The following is a 25,331-nucleotide window of genomic DNA, read 5'->3' as shown; positions in this document are numbered from 1 at the left end:
GAAGGAATACTGATAGCCTTTTGAATCTCTGTAAGCCTGTTTTCTCCCTAGCAGCATGAGTTTAGTGGATGATCTGTGATTCTGTGATCTAACATAACTGAGTCATTTTCAGATGTAATTAAAGCAATAATTAACCTTCAGAAAGGAAAATAGGGGCTAAAGGTGGTGTCCTGACAAAGCCATCACATTACCAGATATCAAGAAGGAAAAGAGTTTCCTTGTTCAAAATTCCTGTTTTCTAGAGCTCTCACTTTTACTTTATGCAAACATTGTGTTCCTCAGTGTCCCAGCTCTCCATGGCTGGAAAGCACAGAAGGGACCTTAAATAATCCAACGGAGTTTGGGAGGGTTGGGCAGAGGCACAATCAGGACTAGCAAGGGGCTGACCACTCTACATGGAAATAGCTAGAAATCACTGGAGCACCTCTCTGCAATGACCACTAAAACAGGAGCAGTAGCAACTGGTTTGTGGCATCAGCTGTGGTTATCAGCAGGGAAAGGCAAAGGTCTATGGGAGCAGCCTGGAAATAGGGTTCATTTATGGGGATTTACAGGGTACTTTTGAAGAATGAGGACTCATGTTTTTTCCCTGAGTCTCTCTTTCCTCCCATGCTCCTAATGGGATAATTTATTAGATATTTTCCTTGAGGAAAGTAGTTTTCTGTCTCCCTCTCACAACAACCCCAAGTTGGTGGGAAAAATCCTGTTAACGTCTGTGTGGTTTGAGTGACGCCCAAAGTTATTAGCAGAACCAAGTTAAGACTGGTCCCGCAAGTAAACAGCGTTTGTGCTGTGTTCTACAACATCTCCTAGAGCTGAGCATTGTGTCAAGAGGACTGTGATAAGGGACTTTTGAGGGACTCTGCTCCCTGCTTCCTGTAGCTCCACCAGAGTTTGAATACTGCTGTTTGGATCAGGGAGTCCCTCAGATGGGGACTCTTCTTGACCTTGCTGCTTATGACCTTCCTTTTGTATTTAACGGAGGTTTGATGCAAATAAACAAGACGAGCAAAACTCATTGTTTAAATACTCTGTGCACTTTGAGCGTTTTTTTGTTAAGGAAAGACCTAAGACTGGATTGGTCCTAGGCTTGTGTCATGGGTTACGTGTGTGTATTCAAAGCTTGTATGCTCTATTACTTCATTTCCTTTAATGCCTAGAAGGAATCAGAGAGTGTTGTACCTCTACGTAGGGAAATGTAATATTATCACAAGAAGTTATTTCGAAATGGGAAACAAAACCCAAAGAAAACGCTTAATCAGAATTATGCAGAAGGTTCATGAAAAAGCTGAGAATAAACAACAGAGGCTAGAATCTCAGCTGGAGTAAACTGAGGTAATGAAACTACAATGAGTTATAATATCAAATGGGAAGCCGATCACATATGTACTGGATCTGGGTGCTTTTCAATGAGGGATGTGCCAGTGTTTCCCATTTGAGTACTGACCAGTCTGTCCAAAGGCATAAAATCACCCTCTAATCTTTACAAACTCTCTCTTGCAGGAGGAAGAGGGAAGGATGGGGCACCCATTATAACCTTTCCAGAATTTGCAGGATTCAGTGACATACCCGATGAAGATTTTCTGAATGTGGTCACATATCTAACCAGCATTCCCAGGTGAGGCTAAGCACAAATGTCTGTTGATTTCTTAGAGAGCTTTACTTCCTCAGTGGCTCACTGCTTTTAGTGGTGCTACCAGGATGTACCTGTGACTCTGCATCCATCCAGTCAGTATGAAACTTTCCTATGTACAGGAGGCCCTAGGAGCCACTTAGGTCATTTGCATAGCAAAGCAGTCTTCACACAGGACAGGTTTTCTGTTCAGGGCTTGAACTGGGTGGGAGGAGGTGTAGATCTGAACAGCAGTAGTAAAGATAGCAGATCAAAAGGGAGCTAAAAGGGGCCATTTGTTGAAAACTCGCAGGGGCACTGGGTAACAAGGGAAGGGTTGCATCTGGAAGGAGCCAAGCTTTGGAAGGAGCCAAGCTTATGTAGGTCCTGTTAATGCTTATTCTCTGAGTGCATTTTTCTGTGCAAGCTTTCTCTTTTCTGAGAAAGCAAGCTAGGTGCCCTGTTGACAGGATTCTGGCAAGCACCACGTGCTTTCTGATGCTTCGTTTATTGGGAGATTGCACCACAGCCACGATGTTTTCCTTGCTGTTTGCCTGCAGCTGTGCAAGGAGAGTGAAACAAACTCGCTTCCACTGCTCTGAGGAAATGCCCTAAGGCATGTCTGCTGAATTACTTTTTGTTTATCCAAAAAGAGAGCTTAATATTTTTTCAGTCCCCTGATCCTGTCTGTGGACCATGGCTGTTTGTGCTAGTTAGAAGCACAGAAGGGATTTATTATTTCCTGTGGTCTTGTGTATAAAGGTGCTTAGAGGATGATGAGGGGAAAACGTGCCTCCTTCAAGTCTGAGTAAGAAGTTTTCCAGCTCCACCTACATGTATTCCCCATGCCAAAGCAAGCTTAGAGAAACCACACACTGTGAATTTAACAGCTTCATTGTTTCACTCTTCTCTGTAGGGCTTTTGTTCTGCCAGGAGAAACCATCTTATGTATTTCTTCACTAGCTTCAGGACTGGGAGGATGACCAGCTTCAGGGTTAATAAAACAGCAATAGCAGCTGAGAAAAACACAAAACTAGTTTGCCAGTTCTTTGTATTTGGTATGCTGGTGGCCGATTCACAGTATTGTTGTCACACGTTGGGGAACTAGCACGTTACATTGTCAACACGATAGACAGAAACGCTTTATGCTTCTTCAGCCTATGTGAAAGCCAAAAGTACAGACGGGTTCAAAAGAAAGTAGCCAAATTCAGGAAGGATAGCTCCGTCAATGGCAGCTGAACACAATGGCTCAGATACAAACTCTGGCTGAAGAATTCCATATATTCCTTAATGCTGGGACTTGAGAGAACACACCCAGAGAAAGATTGTCCGTCTCACTTTCCTTCTGCTTTTGCCTCAGTATCTGCAACCTACCAACACTGTAGACAGCATATTGGGCTAGATGGACATTTGCTTTGATTCAGTTTATCAGTTTTGTGTTTTCTCTTCCCTTGAGGAATGCCAGAGCAATGTGCAAAGAATGATGAATTAAGTTTCAAAACTTTGTAAGTCAGGAGAGCTGCAATATGCCTATTTTACAGATGATGAGGTATGTGTAAGTAATATCTTACACTACAGACAGGCTCACCAAGACTTGGGTTGAGTAAGTGACTCCTCAGTTTGATTTAAATGACCTGTTCAAGGTTAGTGACAGACTGGGATTTGAATTCACATTTTCTGCATACCAGTACATTGGTTTGACTCTTAGGTTCAATCATAGATCACGCTGTAGGGATGTGAGTTTTCCAGAGAGTTTGCTAGTCTTTGTTGCAGTACTTTTAGAAAAATTGCCCGCATCTCTTGAGTCACTGTTTGAAATTTGCCACCCTTTATGTAGATGGTGAGAGACAAAGGTATTAATTTAGAAGAGGAAGAACTTGAGCAGCAAGCTTTAGTTATGTGATTTATGACAGAGTTATATGAAGTACAGTCTTAATGTGACATAAGTAGTGGACCTGTTTGGGTGCAGCAGAGCCTTGTTAATCTGCAGTTGGCTGGTCCATGCACAGAGAGTGTCTCTGTCATACATCTCAGCAAGCAGTAAAGGGACTGCGTTTGTTACTTTCATCAGCGCTACTGTACTGTGTACTATTGTGTGTATTATGTTACAACAGCGTTCCTGTACATGTTATTTCATTGCTAGTAGTTCACCTTTTATTTTAATTCTCAAGGAAGATGTGCAGGTATCAAACAAGGTGACTAAGAGAAGAGAATAGCCTCTAACTCTTGTAGAGTTACAAAGGATATGGCCATGAATCAGGTAAAATGAGGTATAGTTTGAAAAGCAGTTCACCCTGTTTATCATAGAAGATATTTCCTTGTTCATAGCTCAGTTAACCGAAGAAATCAGCATCATTTTTCAGGCAAATGTAGAGAGAATATGTCTTTTGTAGTGTCTGTTTCTGTGTATCCTGTAGCATAAGGTTCATGCTAGTTGTGGAGATAAGATCTGTGATCACAGATGACATCATTCAGTGAGCTAGTAACTTTCTAAGTCCCTCTGAAATGATTGATCTTCTGTGCCCATATGACAAAACATTGAAAAGATAAAGATAGACAGCAAATGTTGTTGTTCAGATGCACAGGCATGCACTTGTCTTTGATATTGCTGAGTAAACTTGCTTTACCAGCTGTGGCATACCATGGTATTTTGGGGTGGGCTCTAAGTAAACCTTGCACTTCTGGGCTTTAAAACATGAACTGCTCTCCAGGATGGAAGATCAGCCCAGTGAGCCTTTTGTAATCTGATTAATTTTCCCTCTGGTTCAACAACTGCTCATGAGAGTGCTCCCCAAAGGAGTCTACATACATACACATCCACAAACCTTGAGTAACATGGTGTATGCACAGGCATACCTGTATGCATGCACACTTACGATAGATAGCTCCAGAAAGCCCTTTTTTACTTGCTTTATTCCGTGGCCAGAATTCCCTTCTCTTCCAATTGATGTGGGTGAACTACTTTGATAAACAGATGCCCTTCTCTCCTTCCGCAAGAGGTCAGAAAATTCGACATCTCCTGGCCTCCTCAAATCAGTGTTCAAGGGCTAACCTGAATTCAGAGCTGAGGATGGAACAGCTCCACTGATTGCACATATTTCATTCAAGAAAAGGGAACCTCTGTGCCAGACATCTGTAGATCCAGGCAAATATGCCAGAATTTTATTTGGAGGTAAGCTTGATGTTTGTGTGCTGTGCAGGATTGTCTTCAAATCCCTCTTTTCAGAGAACTGGAGAAACCCCAATGCATTTCCATAATGAGGGTAGAGATATTACAGTACTGACACTGAGTAAACATTGATAGAGTCTGTGTGAGTGTTTGTTTTAAACAAACTTTCTTCCTCTGGATACACACACAAGTGGGATTTCTCAGCTGTACATCCACTTGCACTGATGCTGCCATCTTGGCTAGGCTGCTTCCCACGGCTGTCTGTCTGCGTGCATCCCTTAGCGCTGAATGACATTCAGACCTTGGTATGGCCTTTCCTTTCAGTATGCTGACTGAAATAGAATCACTTGCTGACACTCTCTCTGTTTCCCTGGCTAAATTTAGATCTTAAATCAGCCCTATCTAATTTAAAAAAACCCAAACAAAATACGAAACATACAAATATCATCGGCTTATCTCAGTGAAGACGATTGATACTATCCTGAACATCAAGGTGAAAAGCAGGGAATAACATTGCAGAAGGCTGAGGTCTAGCCTTTGTGTCAGGGTTACAGGTCCATTTTGAGTTTTCTGATGTCCAAACACTTGGTCTTGGAGGGAGAGAGCTGCCAGTAGTGCCCCACCATAGCTAGACTGCACACTTAATGATATTTTGCTTTCCTTTCCTCTTTTCTCATATTTAAATCCAAGTAATATATAAGTATCTATTTAATCGTTCATTTCCTCAGTCTGTCTCTTTAACTAGCCTGCAACACCGTGATTTGCAGTGGCAACTGATAAGCAATGTTCTTATTTCCATATGTTCACTATTCCGAGCTCTCCTCACCCCTATGACCATTCTCACCAAGCCTAATTTCATGAGAAAATTCCTTTGCTGCTTCTCTCTTCCATTTTCTTGTCTCTGTCTGTATTTCATAAACTCTTGTTACTTTTATCTATTAATTTAATTTTTGTTGTTGCATCTGATGCCCGGATGCTTTTATGCTGTTGCAAATCCCCATGCAGAAGAACATCTGGAAAAAATAACTACTCGATCATGGACATTACTGCAAAAAACACCAAAGGTCCATTTTTAAGTGACTTCTGAGGGACTTTTTAAAATGGGACTTAAGAGTTAGTTCTGAGGCACAGAGGCAAGTTTTACTTGGCACAAATTCTATGGTGTTTGTTTAAATCACAGTTGTACTTGTTGCTTTTGGCAGATGCTGTCTTGTCAGTTACTTCCATTGCAGTTTGCTCACCAAGGTGTGATTATAAGAGTCTGATTCTAAATTCTTTTAGGCCTCCAGTGCTCCAGGTACACTCCTTTTAGAAAGCCTTTAGTCGATCTCTCAAACCAGGTGGATGGGCAAAACAAGGCAATTTCTATGTGCAGTCAGCTTGTGTGAATATGGTGGTTATGGATATAAGTTAATTGTGGTTTGGCTACAGCATAAATTTTGTGAAGAACAGATTTTTCTCACTTTTATTAACCTGATATTAGTTGAATGATATATTTCTTTAGACCAACATCAGCATTTTGTTAACTTCAGCTAACCCACCTACTTTGGTCATTTTGTTATAAATCGCTGGTTTCAATGGAACTGTATCAAATTTGAACCTGATTCTATGTGTCCAATTATTGTCTGAGAGATACTCAGCAGCTACAAATTGGTTGCATGAGCCTGAGCTGAGTACATAATTAACTGCTGATTACAATATATATTCTCTGGTTCTTTGGAGTAGAGGCCATATTTTGGTGATCCATTTGATTCAGATTGTGTCATTCCCATTTTCCTGCCACTTTAACATGGTTCTCAAAAATTAACATGTCTGTCAAAAATATATAAAGCGTATTAAAGAGACATCCTTTTCCAAGGTCATCTAAACAGGTAACTGTTGAAAGGAGAATTACATTGACTTAATTCCTTCTTCGTATCTCACCATATTACTAAAAACTTAGTTCTAAACAATAGACTGGTTTCAATAACACACTGTAAGCAACACGGATATTGAATTGTAACATTGATCTCTTGAAATAATTAGTCACAACAAGCATTTTTTGTATTTGTTCTGGTTAACCAGATATTTGGATCAAATCCTGTTCCCTGCAAGAGCAAAGAAACCTAAGTGGGACATGCATCTTGTGATTGCTCATTTCTCTGGTCATTTGAAGAACTGTGAACAGAAGAGCTAACCCCCACCTGTATGGGCCAGAGCATGCTTGAGTCTGTGCTTTAACAAGAGGCCAGCGAGGGTGCTGGGATTGTTTTTGGGAGCACTGGATTGTGACAACTGTTAGTATTATCAGTATCAAATGTTTAAAAACTTTATTCTGGATTAGTCTGAACTGCTGGATAGTATGTAGGAGACTTCAAGTATTTGTTAATGAGTATGATCCTGTCTTTAACAAGCCAATTTTCTGTGGACTGGATGGTCAGACAGCAGTCAGTGTTGACTGGATGTTCTCCTGTTCCCTAGGCCAGGGAACTGGGTGCAACCCACATCAGTCTGGTTTTTAGAGTGTGTTTCTGTTTGACAGCTTCTCAATGGCTTTTTTGCCTGTTGGGGTGGTGGTTGTATTAGCTGGAGGATTGGGGGCTTGTACTTTCCAGGTTCATCTGCAGTAAATGGAGTAACTGGGGTGGCTGTTGGCACAGGGATTGGGAGACTACCGTGCCCAGTGTGGATGCAGCTCTGATGCAGAGGAGTGGGGGTTCACCTGGAGTGAGATGCTGTGCTGGGGGGATTAAATGGGAACAGAGAAACAAAAAACCTCCTTTCCTGTCCTGTCCTGTCCTGTCCCTTTTGACTCCTAAATGCATTTGCACCCTACAATTTCTAGCAGTTGTTTTCTTTCTGTAGTGACCTAAACATTTCTTGGCAAATTACTAAACAAAAAAGAATTTTTTGGACATGTATCACATGCAAAGGAGGAAAATGACACATGGCTTTGTGCTTATTTTGATTTCCCAAACTATCAGGAAGTTTACCCCAGCTTTCTCTGTTTGAGATGTAACCAGAATTCCTGGCACACCACCTATAATGCAGCAACGTCAGTTGTCAAGGCAGAGAGAAAAAGCCTGACCTCATCCTAATTGTCTCCATTAGGCAGGACAGGCAGCCCCTCCACAGGGATGCTACCTGGTGGTCTGGAGGCTGAGGCTGATTTCCCCAGGCCTTTCATGCCTACCAGATTTCCAAAGCTATTTTTGGTCACGATCAGCAGAAGCAGTTTGATAAAACCAATGCAGATTTTTGGGTAGGTTAGGAAGACCCCAGGTTGAGACTTTTATGTTTAGTTTCTCATACCCTTTCTGTAACAATCTGCAATACACACAATTTCTTTGTTGCCTTCCTCTGAACCTTATTTTCGTAACATGCAGAGCAAAACCATAGACAGAACGCTGGGCATTTTTTTCCTTGAAACACTTGTCGGACTATTGAAGGATATGTATATATTTGTATATATATAAAAAGAGAAGCTGGTGAATTATCTTCCCTGTGCTTGAGAGGCACTGCTGCAAACACATTTTCTGTCCTGCATAAAGAGCTGCATGTTGCACTACTTAAGAGGAAAGGTCATCTATTGTCATTGAATTTTGTAACTCTCAGAGGAATGCTGTAAAAAATATTGACGTGGGAAATTCAGCGAGTTTTCCTAGTACCAGCATGAACTATTAGGAACACTTGCATGGTATCCCAGATTTGCACAACACTTTGTCTTCCAAGTTACTGTTCTTGATCCTGCAGAGCTGCAGCAGAAGCTCAGACTTGGTATTGTTGGTGCTCTTCAGTGGATTATTGACAAGAGTTTGCACAAAATGACCCATGAAAATGGTGTTCTTGGAATGCCTCTTGTAGGAACAATGGAAAAGGGGTCAAGGAAATATTTTATACAATTTCTCTTGATCTTAATCTGTAATTAGATGTTTGATTGCAGTGTGTCCTTTAATTATGACAACATTTATACTCTTTCTGGCTGCCTCTGGTTTGTCCAGAGATGACTGAGTCATTCTGTTATAATGAAGTTTCTGGAGATTTTCCTCAGTGTGTGCTTATTAGCTTCCAAGGACTTCTCTCCAACTCTGAGCATTCTTGGAAGGCAGAGAGTAGAGCAGTCTCACTGAAGCCCTGCACATCAAAGTGGGGGAGAGAGAGGGAGGATGGGATATTTGAGGTCTACAGAGCATCAAATCAGTGCCTCATAGTTCCTCCTTGAAGAGTACTGAGAAGGAACAGTAACTGTTATTCTAGCCAGTATGTTATAAGGATACCTTTGAATGACTTGCAACCCTAGAAGCAGCTTGTAGTTGGCAAGATATAACCCTTCAGTTCCTGCTTTGTCCACCAGAATTCCTGGGGCATTGTGTACGCAGGCAAGGTGGTGACAGTAGGGAGATACTGACTCCCTGGAGCTAAGTGCCCCTGTCAGATGTGAGCATACTTGGAGAAAGAAGACTGAAGTGGAGTCTCTAATAACTTGAGTTATTTTGCAGAGAAAACTAGATCTGAGGTTTTTGCCTTTAATACAGCAGTGTAATTCGTGATCCTGAACTATTCATATCACTAGATTTGGCAGCAGAGTAGCATAGCAGCTGAGAGATTTAGCAGATAAAATATTCATGTTTTGTGCAAGCTGCTAACCTTACGCTGGAGAGAGAAAATTTGTCGGTTTTCATTTTCATGTGAATTTCAGCCAAATATTCATTCTTTCACTGTACGTTGCATTTTCATAATTGGCTTAGAGGGTGATCTGAGAGAGGCTGTGTTTTGCTGCAATACACTTCCTTGGAACGGGAGTGTCACCATGTAACCCAGTGTACTTATTTCATCTATTTTGCAGTCTGGAGGCTGCCAGCATCGGATTCATCATCATCATAGACAGACGACGGGACAAATGGAGTGCAGTCAAGGCATCCCTGACACGGATAGCAGTAAGTCCTTGCTTTCGTTACTTATCTTCTAGAAATTAAAATTATGTGCTGAACCTTCAGGATAGGATACAGTCTTGAGGACTCATTTTTAGCTCCCATTTTCTGGCTGTGGATGCAGATTCTCCCCTGCCCTGAAGCTCATGAGTGTTAAATAAGAGAGGGAGGAAGCTGCAGTAACAAATTACACAGCTTTGTTTACTGCTGAATTAGGACAAGTTCCTTGTTTGCTGGGTTGACTGCAATATAAATTCTAGTAATTTGAAGTTGGTTCCTAGAAGAGTATAACAGAGGTAACCTGCTGTGCACTGAGGAGTGATGATGTGGCCTGCTTATGAAAGAAACAGATCCCAAGAGACTTGTGTTTGCGTGGTAGTAAGTGTTCTCTGTCAGAAACTCTTAATAGCTTATTATATCTCATTTGCAAAAGTAAGAGCTAAGCACTGATTTTCAGTGCTAATAAAAGCAGCTGATTTTATACATCTATTACCAGGAACACGTGCTGTGTGAAGAGCAAGCGCTTATACACAGAGGTGTAGGATGGAAGGGTGACCAAGGTGACTTTAAGTTCTTTCAAGGAATTTAGACATAATTGCTTTTCATTCTCAGTTCTCTTCTAGAAATTGTTTTTTTTTTTTTTTATGCTTGATGAGCTCAGAGGTGTGCGTGAGAGACGTAGGCTGGGTGTTGGAGACAGGGCCATGTCTGATGAATATGTTGAGTGCCTGTGTGAGGGGAAAAACATGTGAGGTTAAAAAGATTAAAAACCCTTTCCAGAGTGAGAAGGTAGGTCAGCCTGGGGAATTCATCTGTGCCACCAGCTTCTTTCACCAAGTCCAACGTGGGTAGCTAGTTTTGCCCTCTAGTGGCTGCAGCCTAAAAAAATGGAAAAACCTATGGTGTGGTAGTGCAAAGGGGGCTTGATGCCGTTCAGATCTGGAGGAGGAAGGCATTAGCACAGAAACTTTAGAGCTCTGTGCCAAATCCATATCAGAAAGCAATGTATGGCTGGGCAGTAAAATCCATGGGCCGGTCTTTCTGTTGGCTTTGGAGATTGGGACAATGAGCACATGCTGAATGGACCAGCTGATACTATGAGCAGCTGGACTGAGCAAGGTTTAATAAGTCCTACCTGCTTTGCCCCCTTTAGGAAACAGTTGGCTGAAAATTCCCTTGGCCTTCCTGTAAGGCAGAGTTGTGGCTTCTAATAGTTCTATATTTCTTGCAGGGAGCATTTCCAGGAAACCTGCAGCTGGTGTTTGTCCTGAGACCCTCCCGCTTTATCCAAAGGACAATCGCTGACATTGGCATTAAACTCTATCGGGATGACTTTAAAATGAAGGTACCGGTAAGCATGCATTTTTTTTTTTTTGGTCTTTGTGTTTTCTTTATCTCCATGTCTGCAGTTCTTAGGTGTCAGCAATTTCTCATAACCCAGTAACTGAAATTTGATTGCAAGTGGCAATTGGGGACTTTGATCTGGATCTGTATGGTGTATATAACAGTAATGCCAAAGAGTTAATTACCCATGGATACTTCACAGTATTTAATGGACATGTTCCCACGTGGAAGTCAGTGCAGCTATAAAATGAAGTTGGTTTTAAGTATTGACATCTTAACTCAGTGGAGCTGTTCCCCTGGTGTAGGCACAGATAGGTCTTCTCTCTCTAGTGACAAACATAATTGTCTAGGACTACAGAGCAGTGAAAGGCTAGGGCCGAATTCCGCACTATTTTATGTATTATCCATATGACTGCTGACAATCTGACAGTGCCCCTGTTAAGTGCTTGCATAGCACTACGTATTCTTAATGCCTCTTATGATCCCCATGCCCTCAAGATTCAAAGTTTGTTTTTTACTTCTTTTTATATGCACTTGGCCTATGCTGTGGGTTGATGAGAATGTGATTTGAAGCAGATTATCAATCCTGAAAGAGTTTAAGTTTCAGATTATTCTATGAGAGCTCTTTTGGGAGTTGTTCCTAGCTGCATGTTTGCATGTGGTTTCAAAGTGTTTTATAAATAAACTTGAATGATGATTGTTAATGGTATTTCATCCTGGAACAGACTCATACTGTGTTCCACAATGACTTTAGGAGAGTGATTTCATATGACTGCTTTGGATTTTGCTTGTGGTTTTATATTGTTTTGCAAAAGACCCATGGCTCTCCTCCAACAAATTCTAGCTGTCAATGCCTAGGTTTAAAGTTCAGGTGTTTAAGACACTTTATGCTTCTGCTGAAGTAAGAGACAGCAGCCCATTTATTACAATGCATACAGAAAAGGAACCATGAATATTCATTTGGTTATTGTGGATTAAATGGTAACATTGATTGTAGTTTGGCAAGGGTGGCTTTTTGGTAATTAAAATGCAAAATTGATGTAAAAATGTATGTTTGATTACAAAACAAAATCTTTTAATTTTATTTTGCCTTGAAAAATGGATGTTCCTGTATTTAACAAGCCACAATCTGTTACCATAGCAACTGTAGTACCAGTGACTGCAGCCCGGGAAGAGATGACTTCATCAAGGACTAGCATTTTCTAGCAATTCAGCATCTTCTATACTTTTAGCAATCTGTTTGACGCCAGTGTTGCATTTCAAATGCTACTTGAAACTGTCAAAGTTGGAAGAGAGGTTAATTCTAGGCAGGGGTCAAGCACTGCATCAAGTATTAAATAGTAACTTACCTTTCTTACAGGCAGGAAAATCAAGATATGAGATTAGTTTGGGGTCTTCTTGGGCATTCAAATTTTAAGCCATCTTGGGTATGTCCACAGAGCTCTTAGAGAACAGTCTTACAAAAACTAAGAGCATGATATGCTTGCTGCTAGATCTGCCTGCCTCCTGCTCAAATATCTGCAGACAACCTGTCAGATTTATGTATAGGCTGTCCACATATGCCTGATGCTATTGTAAGTTGCTTAGGGTTGTCCTAAAGGTGTCCTAAGTTCCTGGGGTCTGCCATGCTCTCTGAAGGGGCCTTTCAGCTGTGTTTGCAGCCCATCCTAAAAAGATCATCTGGGCATGCCCCTGTGTAGCCCAGTTTCAGAATGGGTAGGTTACTGGGAACAGCATCGGTTTGCCCCTGTTGAAAATAGCATCCTACATGCCAAGCGTGAGAACAGGGACATAGAGTTCTTGTCCAATGGGAGACAGCCTTACTCAAGGAGTTAGGTATCGGTACCTATCTTTAATACCAACATCATCCTTTAAATTGTTTGCAGGTTGTTTGTTAATGTTGTGCGTTAGGCACGATGACAACATTAATGTCATAACTGGGCCATGGATGGGTTGCATTTCCTATCGCAACTATAAGCAAGTCAGCACCAGGACATAAGCATTCAAAAGGGGCTTCAGGAATAAGGTGCGCGTTTGTTAAGGAAATGTTTGTTAAACAGCTTATCTGAGCTATCAGATTGCAAATATATTCAGGAAAATAGATTTGCTGGGTTAAATCAACACTGGATTGAGTAGAAGCCAGAAGATCAAACAGGAGCAGGAAATAGAGGCTGAAATAATAAACGAGACACAATAAAGAAATGCAGGATTTATACGACTTATTGACATATGAATGTGGTTAATAAAACCTCCTGAGGCAAATCTCTATTGGGATAGTTATTTGATTAAATATCATTACCCAGGAGCAAGACACAGGAATATTGGAGATAACCCAGGGTTCATCTGAGAGAAAATCTGAGAATTCAAAAGGAATACCCAGAGATTTACCTGAGGAAGCTCCCATCATGGGAAGGGAATTAAAGCATATTCATAGCGCACACCAAAGGCTGAATAATCTGTCCATGGCAGGCACTTCTTTGACCTTTGTAGACTGTGACTTCTTTCAAATGGCCTAACCCATCATGAAGCAACCCCACTGCAGCTCTGTGTTCCATGCTGACCTGCTTATGCAGGCCCTCCTCTTCTAAACTGCTACTCTTGTATTCTCTAGCTTTCTGAATGTGGCTGTCTTCAGTCTGGCAAGAAGTATGGGAGATGCTAATGCTCTGTAAGATTGGTTTCTTAGATGGATGTTGGATTGCTCCTAGGCTTTCTCCTGCAGAGATGCCTGAAGGGTGAAGACCCGTGCCCTGTTGTGTAGCACCATAGCTGGAAATATTAATATATTTGCTTTGTGGCTCATGCTGAGTGTATTAGGTTAAAACAAACATCTTCCTAAAAGAAAAGTGCATGACAGTTGTTGTGCAAATGTCAAGGTCATGACAGCCATTGTGCAACTGTCATGTGCATGACAGCCAAGTTGTGCATGCTCTGTAGGACAAGAGGTAACTGACATAAAATGGAAAAAGGGCAGTTCTGACTTGATCTAAGGATAAACTTGCTCACTACAGAGATAATCAGGCAGTGGACCAGACTGCCTAAAGAAGTTGTACAGTCTCAATCCATGGAGGTTTTTAAGACCCAGGTGGATAAAGCCCTGAGCAATGTGGTTTAATCTCACAGCTGACCCAGCTTTGAAAAGGAAGTTGGACTAGAGACCTGAGGTTCCTGCCAACCTGAATTATTCTAGAACGATTCTGTAACAAACATCAGTTAAAAACTGGTTCAGGTTTGTTCTCAAGGCTTCTCCTAGAGCACTGTCACCTAGAACATACATCCCCTTGCCTCCATACCTCTGTGCTAATCTCATTGTCCACAGTGCTTGCAAGTGTCCTTACTATGCTCCCTTGGAGTCTTCTAACAGGCATAGCCAGTTATCCTTTCTTTAAACAGCAGACTGAAGTAATACATTTGACATATATTAAAGTCTAAGGCTTAAAATTTCTAGTCATGCTTAACATCTTGTTTTTCTGTTGCTGAAATCATGGTGTATTTTCTAGCTGCTAGAACAACAAGGTGTAATTAGATACACGTATGTTATTTGTGTAGCCACTTGTGTTGCCAGATTTACAGTGGTAGCCAAAAGGTAATACTGCTTACCTGAAGCTGAATGCAAACCTGCTTTTGCTTTCGTTAAGGAGGTCTAGTGGTAAGGAGACTCTAAAGTAAGAAAATGGAGTTAGGTTTGTCTCTCCTTTCTATTTCATTACGGTTTAAAATGGAACAATACTAGTGAACTCAGTGGGCATACAGCGCCATAAAAATGATGCAACTGAAAGGAAAATCTTATTCTCAATGGTCTCATTTCAGCACTTCCCTGGATCAAGTGGTTGTTGTTGAGGAAGCTGTTTAACCTGCCTGCTCCTCCATTTCTCTGTAAATAACAGTTATCTAGAAAATATTGAAATTATTTGATGGAAGTTTGTGTGAACATTATAAATAACATACTTTTGCTCTTGACACATATGCAAAATGACTGTATCCTCAGCATAGCAAGGAGCAAGATGATGTCAAATTATGGTTAGTTCAAGAATGGCCAAGTACATGTTGAGAAGGCAAAATCTACTGGATATAAACTGTGCCCATTGCATGAACAAATACATAATGAGAACTTACTGCCTGTGGTGGAACTGCAGTTTGGTCATATATGTTTAAGGCAGACCCAGATCTGAGGAACAATGATTGAAAGGGCTCGTTATTTCTCTGTCCATTGTGTTTGGATTTGTTTCAGATCATCATGTTAAATTCTGTCTCCGATCTCCATGGCTATATTGACAAAAGTCAGCTGACTCGGGAGCTGGGAGGAACCTTGGAGTACGGCCACAGTCAGTGGATACATCACAGAACTGTGAGTGTTGGTGTTGTTCTTACATGTGTCCAAACCTAGAATTGTTCAGATGATGAATGCAGAGCAACAATTAAGTAATAACTCTTCAGCTGCATTTCAGCCTACAGATTCTGCTAGGGACTCATGGAAAGAGGAAATCCATGACTCAAAGAGAGAAAGGTAAATTCCCCAAAAGTCTGCAACAGAAGTAGTAATCTGTATCTTACTGCTGACCTGGACTAGGGCCTAACAGTGTCATTGTATTCTTACTCAGCAAGGCCCTTTGGCACGTTCTTAGCTTTTTGAATAATTGATGAGATTAATAGGCTTTCTCAGCTCATGGCTGAAGTTGAACATATGCTCTAGCACTTTACTGAATCAAAGGCCAAGATTCTCACTTCAATGATTAATTATGTCCATGTTTTTAAGAGAAGAAAAATACTCAAGACACTAGATTTTATTTCCCATTGTTTTCATTTCTCTGCTGTGTAAACATGTGCTCCAGCTGGGTCTTATTCTGAGTAACTGAAGAACAGTTAATTGTAGGAAGGCAGAAAGACTTTTTATTCTGTTGCCTTTGAGGAAACTTGTTACAGGTTTGTTTGTTCCCTTTTTGGATTGGTTAACGCATCTCAGTGGCTGCTTCAAAACAATGTAAACAATTCATTATGGTGCCTAGAAAAGGTGATCATTCACAAAAACCAGACCCCAAACTCTGGCACGTCAGCAGCCAAAATATTGTCTCATCCTATCTAAGCAAAAAGGGGCAAAGCTGTGTCTTGATCCTAGAAAAGGAATTAATTTCTCAGAGACTGTATGCAACGTTTGCATCTGTCTTTGTGGGTCTGCTTGCAAGACTGGTATGTTAGAGCTCACACCTAAGTAGCCCCACTGTTTTGCGGTGTTCTGAGCAGCCTTGGGTTTGAGTCTGTTGTTGCTGACCTGCAGATGAGGTCTAACGCTTGGAAAGAGCTTTTCTGAGGTAGCTTTGTTTTAAGTGAAATCACTTTTGTCACTTTCCTGCTATCATTTTCTGTGCTTTACTGTCCTTATACAATTAAATTTTACTCTTCTTGAGAACTACCAAATATTTCAGCCTTCTAAATATGCAAACACAGAATCTGAATTTCCTCTAACATTGGTTTGCTACATTTATAGCTGTGTTGACTACAGTGAGGTTAGGATTGAGATAGGTGAACAGGCTTACATGTTAAAAGTATCAAAAATATGAAACTGTCCTTGCAGGAGAGGTGAGTCTGAAGGAATCATCTATGTGAGCTTTCAAACAGCTAAAGGCTTGAAAAAATGAGGAAGGGGAGTAAAAAGAGGTACAAGAAAGGCTGTATTGTTTATTAATGACAGGAGTTTACATAAAGCATGAACATATAGTTTGGTAAAATATGCAAATAAAAGTGAGCCAAGATTTGAGGTGAGAGTAGCTATATAATCCTCAGATCTTTTGGTTAAATTTGTTTGAAACACTTTTACCAAGCACAGAGACTTTAAAAAATCCCCACAGACATAACTTAGGTATATGAAACAATTTATTGCTCACACACAGGAGAGGGTGGGGACAAGCATGCTACTAAGTGAAACACTGATAAGCTCATGGTGCGTGGTGCAGTCAGACAAGGAATCTCTGCTGGATAAAGAGGCCATCAGGGAAGTGGAAGCCTCCACGGCACCTTGAAACTGCCTGACTTTCAGCCTGTCTTCATGCCCTTTGCTGCTTCCCTTAGTGTTCTAATATCTTGTACTGACAGTGCTTTTTTTTCTAAAACAGCTTTAAACTGTTGCTGCTAAACAGTAGTGACACAGCAATCTTGCTGCATCGTTCTTTGTTTCTGCTTTCGTATCTTGAATGGTAGGAGCCTATGAGCTTTCTTCCCCACAGAATACATTTTTGGCTTTTAGTAAATGCCCTTTGGTCATGGATGGCTCTATCTGTGTTGCAGTCAGAAGTGTGACATTTCAGCCAACTTTAATCCAGTAGTTTCAGTGCTGAGAACAGCAGGCTACAGCTGCTAAGCACTAAACCAGAGCATATATGGGTCTGTACTGCTTATGTTGAAAGCAGGCATGAATGTATGGGAAAAAGGGAGGAAGGCTATGAACCCTGCTAGCATTGCCTCATCTGGGGCATGTTTCAGGTCACATATGTGGAATGTAATTTCTCACTGCACCTTTTGAATGATGATCTACCTCCAGTTTGTTTTTCACTGAGCATACAGCATAATTTTAATTGTCATCGTTGCAAATGAGGAATTCCCATCATTGCTGGAGAAGGGAATGCAACTTGCAACAACTAAGTGTAGTGTTTGACTGAGTGTAAGATCATCCCTAGTGCTGTTGACTGACTCAAACCATTGGGTGGTTTAGATCAAAAAGTGTAAAGAATAAAGAGCTATACAGGACAATACAGTCCCTAAAGAAACTGGGGCATGATCATGAAAAAACATCCCATGCAGGTACTTGCTATTAGATACAAAGGTTTTAATCACATCTCACAATGCTGAACAATATATTGTACTCTGAAAAGGCAGTATTCTTTTTTAAGCCTTCCTCACTTCCCCCTCCTTGAGCAAAACTGCGGATTTCTGACAAATTTTGTGTTGGTGTATCCCAGTGATAAAGAAACAGCAATGCTCCAATGAATTTATGCATTTTAACTGTATTTGGAGTAAGTTGTTCTTGTATTTGTGTGCTAATATGAACAGATGGGAGGGAGTGACTGGAATGCATCTTAGTAAAGACAGGCAGGATGGAGATGTACATTTTCAGAAGTCAGGGGGAAGACAGTTTGCTGCTGAGTGAACAATGGCTGTATAAATATAAATGTATAAAGACTTTGCCCTATATACTTTCGGAGACTCCTCAACTTAAATAAAACCTTAATTAAAATTTCAAACACAGCAGAATTTCCCAGCAAGCATGGGCAGAGGATCTGAAGTTCCAGTCCTGGCTTTGAAGTTGATGTCCTCTGTGGTTTCGCTATGTATGTTAAGCTCTGGGAGTTCTCCAGCTGGTTCATGGAGATGATAATACTTGTAGGCCTGTGAAAAGATAATTTGTGACACAGGATTTAATTTGTAACTTTTAGCATATCCACCCAAAAAAGGGCAACATGGCCAGCTTTACAGGTGTGTAATACTTGCAGCACAGGGTGCCTGAAGGAGTAAGCATAGTTAAAGAGTTAATGGTAAATAACCAGTTTGTGACTTTATGCTTTTGCTTTTCCAGGCTATTGAAAACTTTGCAATGACAGTTAAAACAACAGCACAGATGCTACAGACCTTTGGAACAGACCTAGCAGAGACTGAACTTCCAAACGATGTGCAGTGCACAGAGGAGCTCCTCTCCACACACACTGACCAGCATAGCAAACTGAAGGTGAATGTTGACAGCTCCATCAGCGTAATATATGATTTTTGATTTAACAAAATTTTCTGCCATCATTTGGGAGGCCATTGCCTGGAAACTACTGAAGAGAAGAGAAACCTGGGTTCAGGAGGTCAATTTGATTCAACTATGAAAAAAGACTTTTTACAGCTTCAGAAATGATAGAACAGGGAAATGTCACTTCTACTGTATGAGAGAGTGTGATGTGATCACATCTGGAATAGCATAGGCTCCTGATGAAGAGTTCATCAAAAAGGATGAACTCACACTGGAGCAGATGTAGAGAACATCTGTGAGGATAATCCAGGAATAGACAGAATGGTCTAACTAGATGATTGCTGTTGTTTTGGTTTTTAAAAAAAAGTTGGGGCAAGCTTAGCTTTGCAGAGTAAGGCTCAGAAGAAAACATTGCTGCTGCCAACAAACTCCTTAGGTTAAACACAAGAGAAAAAATACTACTTAAGCTATATTAGCACAAGAACAAGTTTTGTGCAAGAAGTGTGCAGTGATGTGGGGACTCCTCAGCTGACATGTTAATGTTTGAGCCTCATTGTCCTATTCATTGCTCATCTTTCATGCTGGGAAGACACCTCCTTCTGTGAATGACTCCTTGATAGCTGACCTACTGTGGCTCAGCATGTCACAATGTTGTTTAGGGAAATTCCATTAAGAAGTGCAATGTGTCAGCACAGTCTCTCAGCTCACTGAACAATCTGTGGCACACATTCAATTTGTGGTACAATAATTTATTCTGCAAGTTGTCTGGTCAGAAATGCAGTCTGCCTAGAAGTTATATACTATTCCTTTTCTCAGAAATATATCTACTATTCAAAGCGAATAGATGTAGTCTCTGCATTTCTACAAAGACATATCATCTTTGGTAAGCATTTATATTTTGTTCCAAGTATTAAATATCTACGAAAGAATCCTCCTTTAGCATTATGATGTTGTCCATCTAAGAAATGTCAGCATTGTTAAAATAAGTACATACAATTTCTCTGGCTTGTTTTTTTCCCTCAGGATGAGCTGAAACTAGCTGTGAAGCAGGGGGCCACCCTACTGACATGCATTAGGGAGCCAGTCACCCGAAGCGCCAACAGCAAACTCAGTCCAGATGAACTGGAAAATGTGGCAACAGTAGAAAGGTCAGTGAAGCTAGATTACCTTGTGCAAGTTGCTAATTTATTCCTAAGAAATGCAAGTGTAATTTAAATTATTTAAATATGCAGGTTATAAATTCCTACTGGTTCAGCTCTTCAGGATTTATTAGACAGGTAACTTGGAGAAGGGAATAGCTTTGAGGAAGTTACTTGATTAAACTGTCAAGGCAAATTCAAACAAGTCCTGAATTTCTTGGTAATTTTTGGTAATTTCTTGGTAATTCAACCACCTGGTTGAAGATTTGATGTGGGACTTACTTTCCCCATAACATGCATCCTCCAAACTTTTATGCCTGGTTAGAAAGTGGCATCTGAATCCATGTGAGATGAGAGGGTATGTGCTTGTGCATGTCTGTGGCAATGCTGGGGGAGGAACAGATGATGATGATACTCTGAAACATAGCCCTTCACAGCTGCAGAGAGAGAGAGAGGGGGAAACCCCTCTTCCTGCCTGCAATGCTAGTTATTAACATAAAGCTTTTAGTTCCATGTAGAAGTTTCTGCTGTGCCATGTGATGCAGTGGAAAGAGAAATGTCATGCTAGTGTTTCAACGTGTCTGCATTCACTGCCAAAAGCTGCCAAAAGTAAAGCTGAGCTGATATTTTTCACTGAATACTTTAAAATCCTTTAAACAGTCATCCCAAATGAATTTGCAAATTCATCTTGAATTCAACAACTAGCTTTGATTAAACCCACGTTTTTCAGGGATAGATTGAAACCAGAACTTTGTTTTTGAGAGGAATAGGAGTGAGCTATTGGTGTTTCCCCAATAACTTGATGATTCTAGCACTCACTGGGCTTGTAGGAGATCAGGCCTGGTCTCCTGCCTGCCCAAAGAGTGCCCATCTATTAGAATATAGGATATTCAGAGAAGACTTTGTTTTCATTTTTTTCTGTTTAAACTGTTCTACTTTGTGATATAATTAATAGATCATTGAGAGACTGTGAGCCTGACTCACTAGTCTGGTGTTAGACACTTTACTCAAGATGTGTGACACTGTGATACTATTTCTTTGCAAATAAATGTTTCATCATTTACACAATGAAACATCATTTACACAAGTGAAACAATGTCCATGGGAGGCACTAGGAGCTTCTAATCTGTTGTTTTCAATGGACTGGGAAAAATCATTTGGTCCTTGCCTATTTCTGATGGGTGAAGAAAATGAACAAGTTGTAGAGTTCTGCTTTAAACATTCCTTAAAATAATAATTATATCCTATTCAATCTGCATTAGCCTGGGGTGAATTATCTTTGAATAATTGGGTGGAAGCTAGGGAGAGACAGCTGCTTTTGGCTGCCAGCACATGGAACAGCTCTGTGTTCCTGTTGCAGGTCAGGAGGCAGGACTGCAACTGTCACAGTGCATACATGTGGTTGTCACTCATCAGTCACAGTCCTGCCTGTCCCACTGTAAATTTCATTCCCTTGCTTAAGGAAAAGTTGACACAGAGCCTTCTTACATGGGTGTAGGCTCCCCACCAATTCCCTACTCTGCTTTCTGCCATCAATTGGTGCAACTCAGAAGAAATGAAGTATAGGAAATAAGTTCATTCTTTTCATTCTGATTTGTTAACAGATTGTTGGCTCAGCTGGATGAAACAGAAAAGGCTTTTGATCAATTTTGGACCAAGCATCACCTAAAACTAGAACAATGCCTGCAGCTTCGACACTTTGAACATGATTTTAGAGAGGTATTTCATTTATTCATTCTGTCTAGCCTTCTTTGGTAAATAAGGTCAAATTTTACCCATACTTAGAGTATACTGGCAATCCAAAAGGGAGGCTGGGAGAGAAGCCCTTCATTATAAAATAGGAAATAGATATTCAAAAATTAAATTCCTGACAGCTATCATATATCTTACAACATTTGAATAAGGCACAGTGAGGAAAGTGCAAGCCTGTTAGGCCAAAGTGTGAAACACCAACTTCTTGATAGATCATTTTGCATTTATGTGTGATGTTACCAAATGTCACTTCTGTGGTGGTAAGTTGCCAATCCCACCAGAGTCAACAGAATACAGTTCAGCAAGCCCAGCTGTCAGCCCAGAGGCTGGAGTAATACAGATTCTGGAGTAATATAGACTCTGGAGTTACAGGTCTTCAAAACTGTGTGCGCTTAAATAAATAGTGAGAAGCAGGGCAGCTCCCTGAAGAATAGTTGATTGTTGCTTTATTCCTTGGCTTTTCCATTTTGGAATGAGCTGGAAGACTAATCTTGAGATGCAGTCTCTTCTAAAAGATGTAGGTGAATATTTAGAAGCCATAGGTTTGTTATCATTTTAGGAGTATCTTGTGATGGGGTTCAGGGTGGGGTTTTTTGTTGGTTTTTTTTTGGTTTATGTTTTTTTTGTTGTTTTAGGTAAAACTGTTATTGGATAATCTCACGAAAGCCCAAGCAGGTTTTGCTGACATTGGAGACAGTGTGACTCGAGTAGAGCATCTCCTAAGGGAACAGAAACAACTGGAAGAGAAAGGACAGGTTTGCACTCAATATAGTATTCTAGCTGCTATAGACATGATCTTCTAGACTCCTCTCTGTCACTGTCCTTACATCACGCTTACTCTCTTCTCATGAGTCATTGTTTTAAATTGCAAAACTCAGATCCGAATTTCCAGAAGCCAGAGTTGTTCAGACCCAGTAGTTCTAGTTCATTACTTGGAAAGCTAGAACCCAGTTCAAAAATCTGTATTTTGAACCAGGAAAGGTTAGGGTCCTCATTGGAATCTAAAAAGCTTGGAATACTTAAACGTCACCTGGGCAAGGTAACCTGTTAAGACCACTCTGTTCAGACTCATAGCAGTGTGAGGAACACCCACGCCTTCCAATAAAGACCTTTCTTTTCTAGACATTTGGACTTTGTAATTCCATCAGCTGTGATATACATCACATTTAGTATTATTAGAAAGCATTGAACAAACGAGTAAGTTGACTCAGAGAAGGACGCACATGAACAAATGGAAAAGTTGACAATGCCCCCTCCCTGGAAGCATTCAAGGCCAGGCTGGAAGGGGCTTTGAGCAACCTGGTCTAGTGGAAAGGTGTCCCTGCCCATGGCAGGGGAGTTGGAACTCGATGATCTTTAAGGTCCCTTCCAACCGAAACCATTCTATGACTCTATGATCTTTTTTAAGAATAGGATTAAGATTTAGAAATATATGATCTCTGCATAGCTCTTCTGCAGAAGCCTAAAGGAATAAAAGTTATAGTAACATGCATTTCCCTTCCATTGTCCACATCACATAACATATTGATGTGTGCTCTATTCCTGTTAGCCACCTCTAATTTCATCCTATTGTGACTAAGCTTATGAATTGTACTCAGTCAGTAGGATCTCAAGAATTTTCCAAAATATATCTTGGAGTCAAAAATAAACTAAAGCATTATAAACCTGACGGTTAGTGAGTAGAAAAAAATACAAGCTTTTTTGATTATTGGGAACTTTGCAGGGAAAAAAACCTTTTTTCCCTGCAAAGAAAGTATGTGAGAAAGTATGTGAGAAAGAAGGTGGCATATACTCACAGAATCACAGTTATCACAGAATGATTAAGGATGGAAGGCACCTTCGGAGGTTATCTTGTTCCATGCCCCTGCTCAAGCAGGGCCACCCAGAGCAGGTTGTCCAGGAGGGCAGGTTGTCCACACGGCTTTTTAATATCTTCAAGGATGGAGACCCTGCAACCTTTCTGGGCAACGTGATCCAGTGCTCAGTCACTCTCACAGTAAAAAAGCGTTTCCTGATGTTCAGATGGAACCTTTTGTGTTTCAATATACTCACTGACAATGAAGTTGGTCTTCAATGTAAACGTAAAGTAAGACATACCATCTAGATTAATATCCCAAACCTTTACCTCCAGGCTACAGCAGGGATTACAGAGATGGATTATCTTTATTATGCATGTCATTTTAAGATCCAACTTTACATTTTTTTCTCATTAATTTCACAGGAACCTTTGGAGAAGGCTCAGTCTCTAGCTCTCCATGGCGAACAGCTCATCCAAAACAACCATTATGCAGTTGACTCCATTAGACCAAAGTGTGTTGAACTCAGGCGTATTTGTGATGACTTTACCAATGAGACCAAGAAAAAGTATGATATTTTGGGAAAGTCTCTTGAGCTGCATAAGCAATTAGATAAGGTGAGTGAACCTTCTCATATAACAGCCCTGGTAAGGTTCTATTGAAAATGAATGTGTTTATAAGCTCAGGTAATTTGGATGAAGAGAAAAAGTATTTATTCCTTTTTTCTCCATTTCATTAAGAAACTGTTACTATAAAAATTGGAGCAGTATCTTCCCGTAATTATGGTCTTAAGATGATGAAAAGTAGGAAATGAAACTAACAAAAGATTGAGCTAGGCCTGAATTTGAAATGAGAACCAAATATATTCCAGTATTTAAAAAGGAACAATTTTCTGCATGTTCAGTTGTTTTCACTTTCTCTGATCTAGCTAGAGTAGCAAGCTAAATGCTTTGAGAATGTCTGCATGTTATTCCAGCCTCATCTGAAACAGGAATTAACAAAATTTTACAGTGAAAGCCTGCTTTGGAGTGTTTTTAACTGACTTTTATAGGCCTAAGAAGTTTGGGTGAGTTTTGATATGGTTCAAATATTCGTTTCGTTTTTTGGAGAACTGTGTGACTGAACATCAAAATGAGGTAGTACAGCTGACAGATTTGATTTGAAGCAACCACAGTAACACTTCTCCTCTCTGCTCAGAATGTTATTATTTTACATGTTACTGGATCATCTAGCCCATGAGAGCTGAACTGAACTTGCTATTGTTCTGCTTATCTGGGTGGGGTGACTTGTGGCCAGGAACTGTTGGGTAACATTCATGCCCTTTAGTGACACGTTAGGGCAAATCTGTATTTCATGGAGTGGAAGCAACACTTCACAACATGGACTGTCAGTGATGACAGAGTCCTTCTTGTTCCATTTTTCTTTAAAGGCAAGCCAATGGTGTGAAGCTGGAATCTACCTCTTGGCTTCCCAAGCTGTGGACAAGTGCCAGTCACAAGAGGGAGCTGAAACTGCACTCGTTGAAATTGAGAAGTTCCTGGTAACAGCTAAAGAACACCAGCTCTCTAATCCAAAGGAATTCTACAATCAGTTTGACATGATCCTCACGCCCGAAATAAAGGTAAAACCCCTCAGATGTGCATGTACTCACTTAGAATTTCAAAATTACCAATTGCATTGTACATCAGAGTCTACTGAGCTATATATTTGAGTCTGCTCAAAAATGCCCCTTTCCCTTTCCCAGTAGGGCACAGAGGTGAGCATTTGGGGCAATAAGTTTTACTCAGATGAGTAGTCATGGAACACAGATATGATTTTCTTCAGAGTAGTGCTAGATAGCTGCATGAGTCACCACGTCCTACTCAGTGAAACTGAGATCTGTGCAG

General features: G+C 40.6%; 1 protein-coding gene across 1 annotated transcript in view; it reads left to right on the top strand.

Annotated features, from left to right (window-relative positions):
• MCF2L2 (MCF.2 cell line derived transforming sequence-like 2) overlaps window positions 1-25,331 on the top strand; it is a 150,180-nt gene that overhangs the window by 25,259 nt on the left and 99,590 nt on the right. Inside the window, exons 3-12 of the mRNA XM_068405762.1 lie at window positions 1,504-1,618; window positions 9,607-9,697; window positions 10,923-11,042; window positions 15,267-15,383; window positions 18,603-18,752; window positions 19,782-19,906; window positions 21,502-21,616; window positions 22,285-22,404; window positions 23,871-24,062; window positions 24,875-25,066. Of these exons, the coding sequence (XP_068261863.1) occupies window positions 1,504-1,618; window positions 9,607-9,697; window positions 10,923-11,042; window positions 15,267-15,383; window positions 18,603-18,752; window positions 19,782-19,906; window positions 21,502-21,616; window positions 22,285-22,404; window positions 23,871-24,062; window positions 24,875-25,066 (1,337 nt within the window). The remainder of the gene's footprint in view (window positions 1-1,503; window positions 1,619-9,606; window positions 9,698-10,922; window positions 11,043-15,266; window positions 15,384-18,602; window positions 18,753-19,781; window positions 19,907-21,501; window positions 21,617-22,284; window positions 22,405-23,870; window positions 24,063-24,874; window positions 25,067-25,331) is intronic.

Source organism: Nyctibius grandis, chromosome 8, assembly GCF_013368605.1.
Source record: "Nyctibius grandis isolate bNycGra1 chromosome 8, bNycGra1.pri, whole genome shotgun sequence".
NCBI lineage: Eukaryota > Metazoa > Chordata > Aves > Nyctibiiformes > Nyctibiidae > Nyctibius > Nyctibius grandis.
This window is presented reverse-complemented; position numbering and strand designations above follow the sequence as displayed.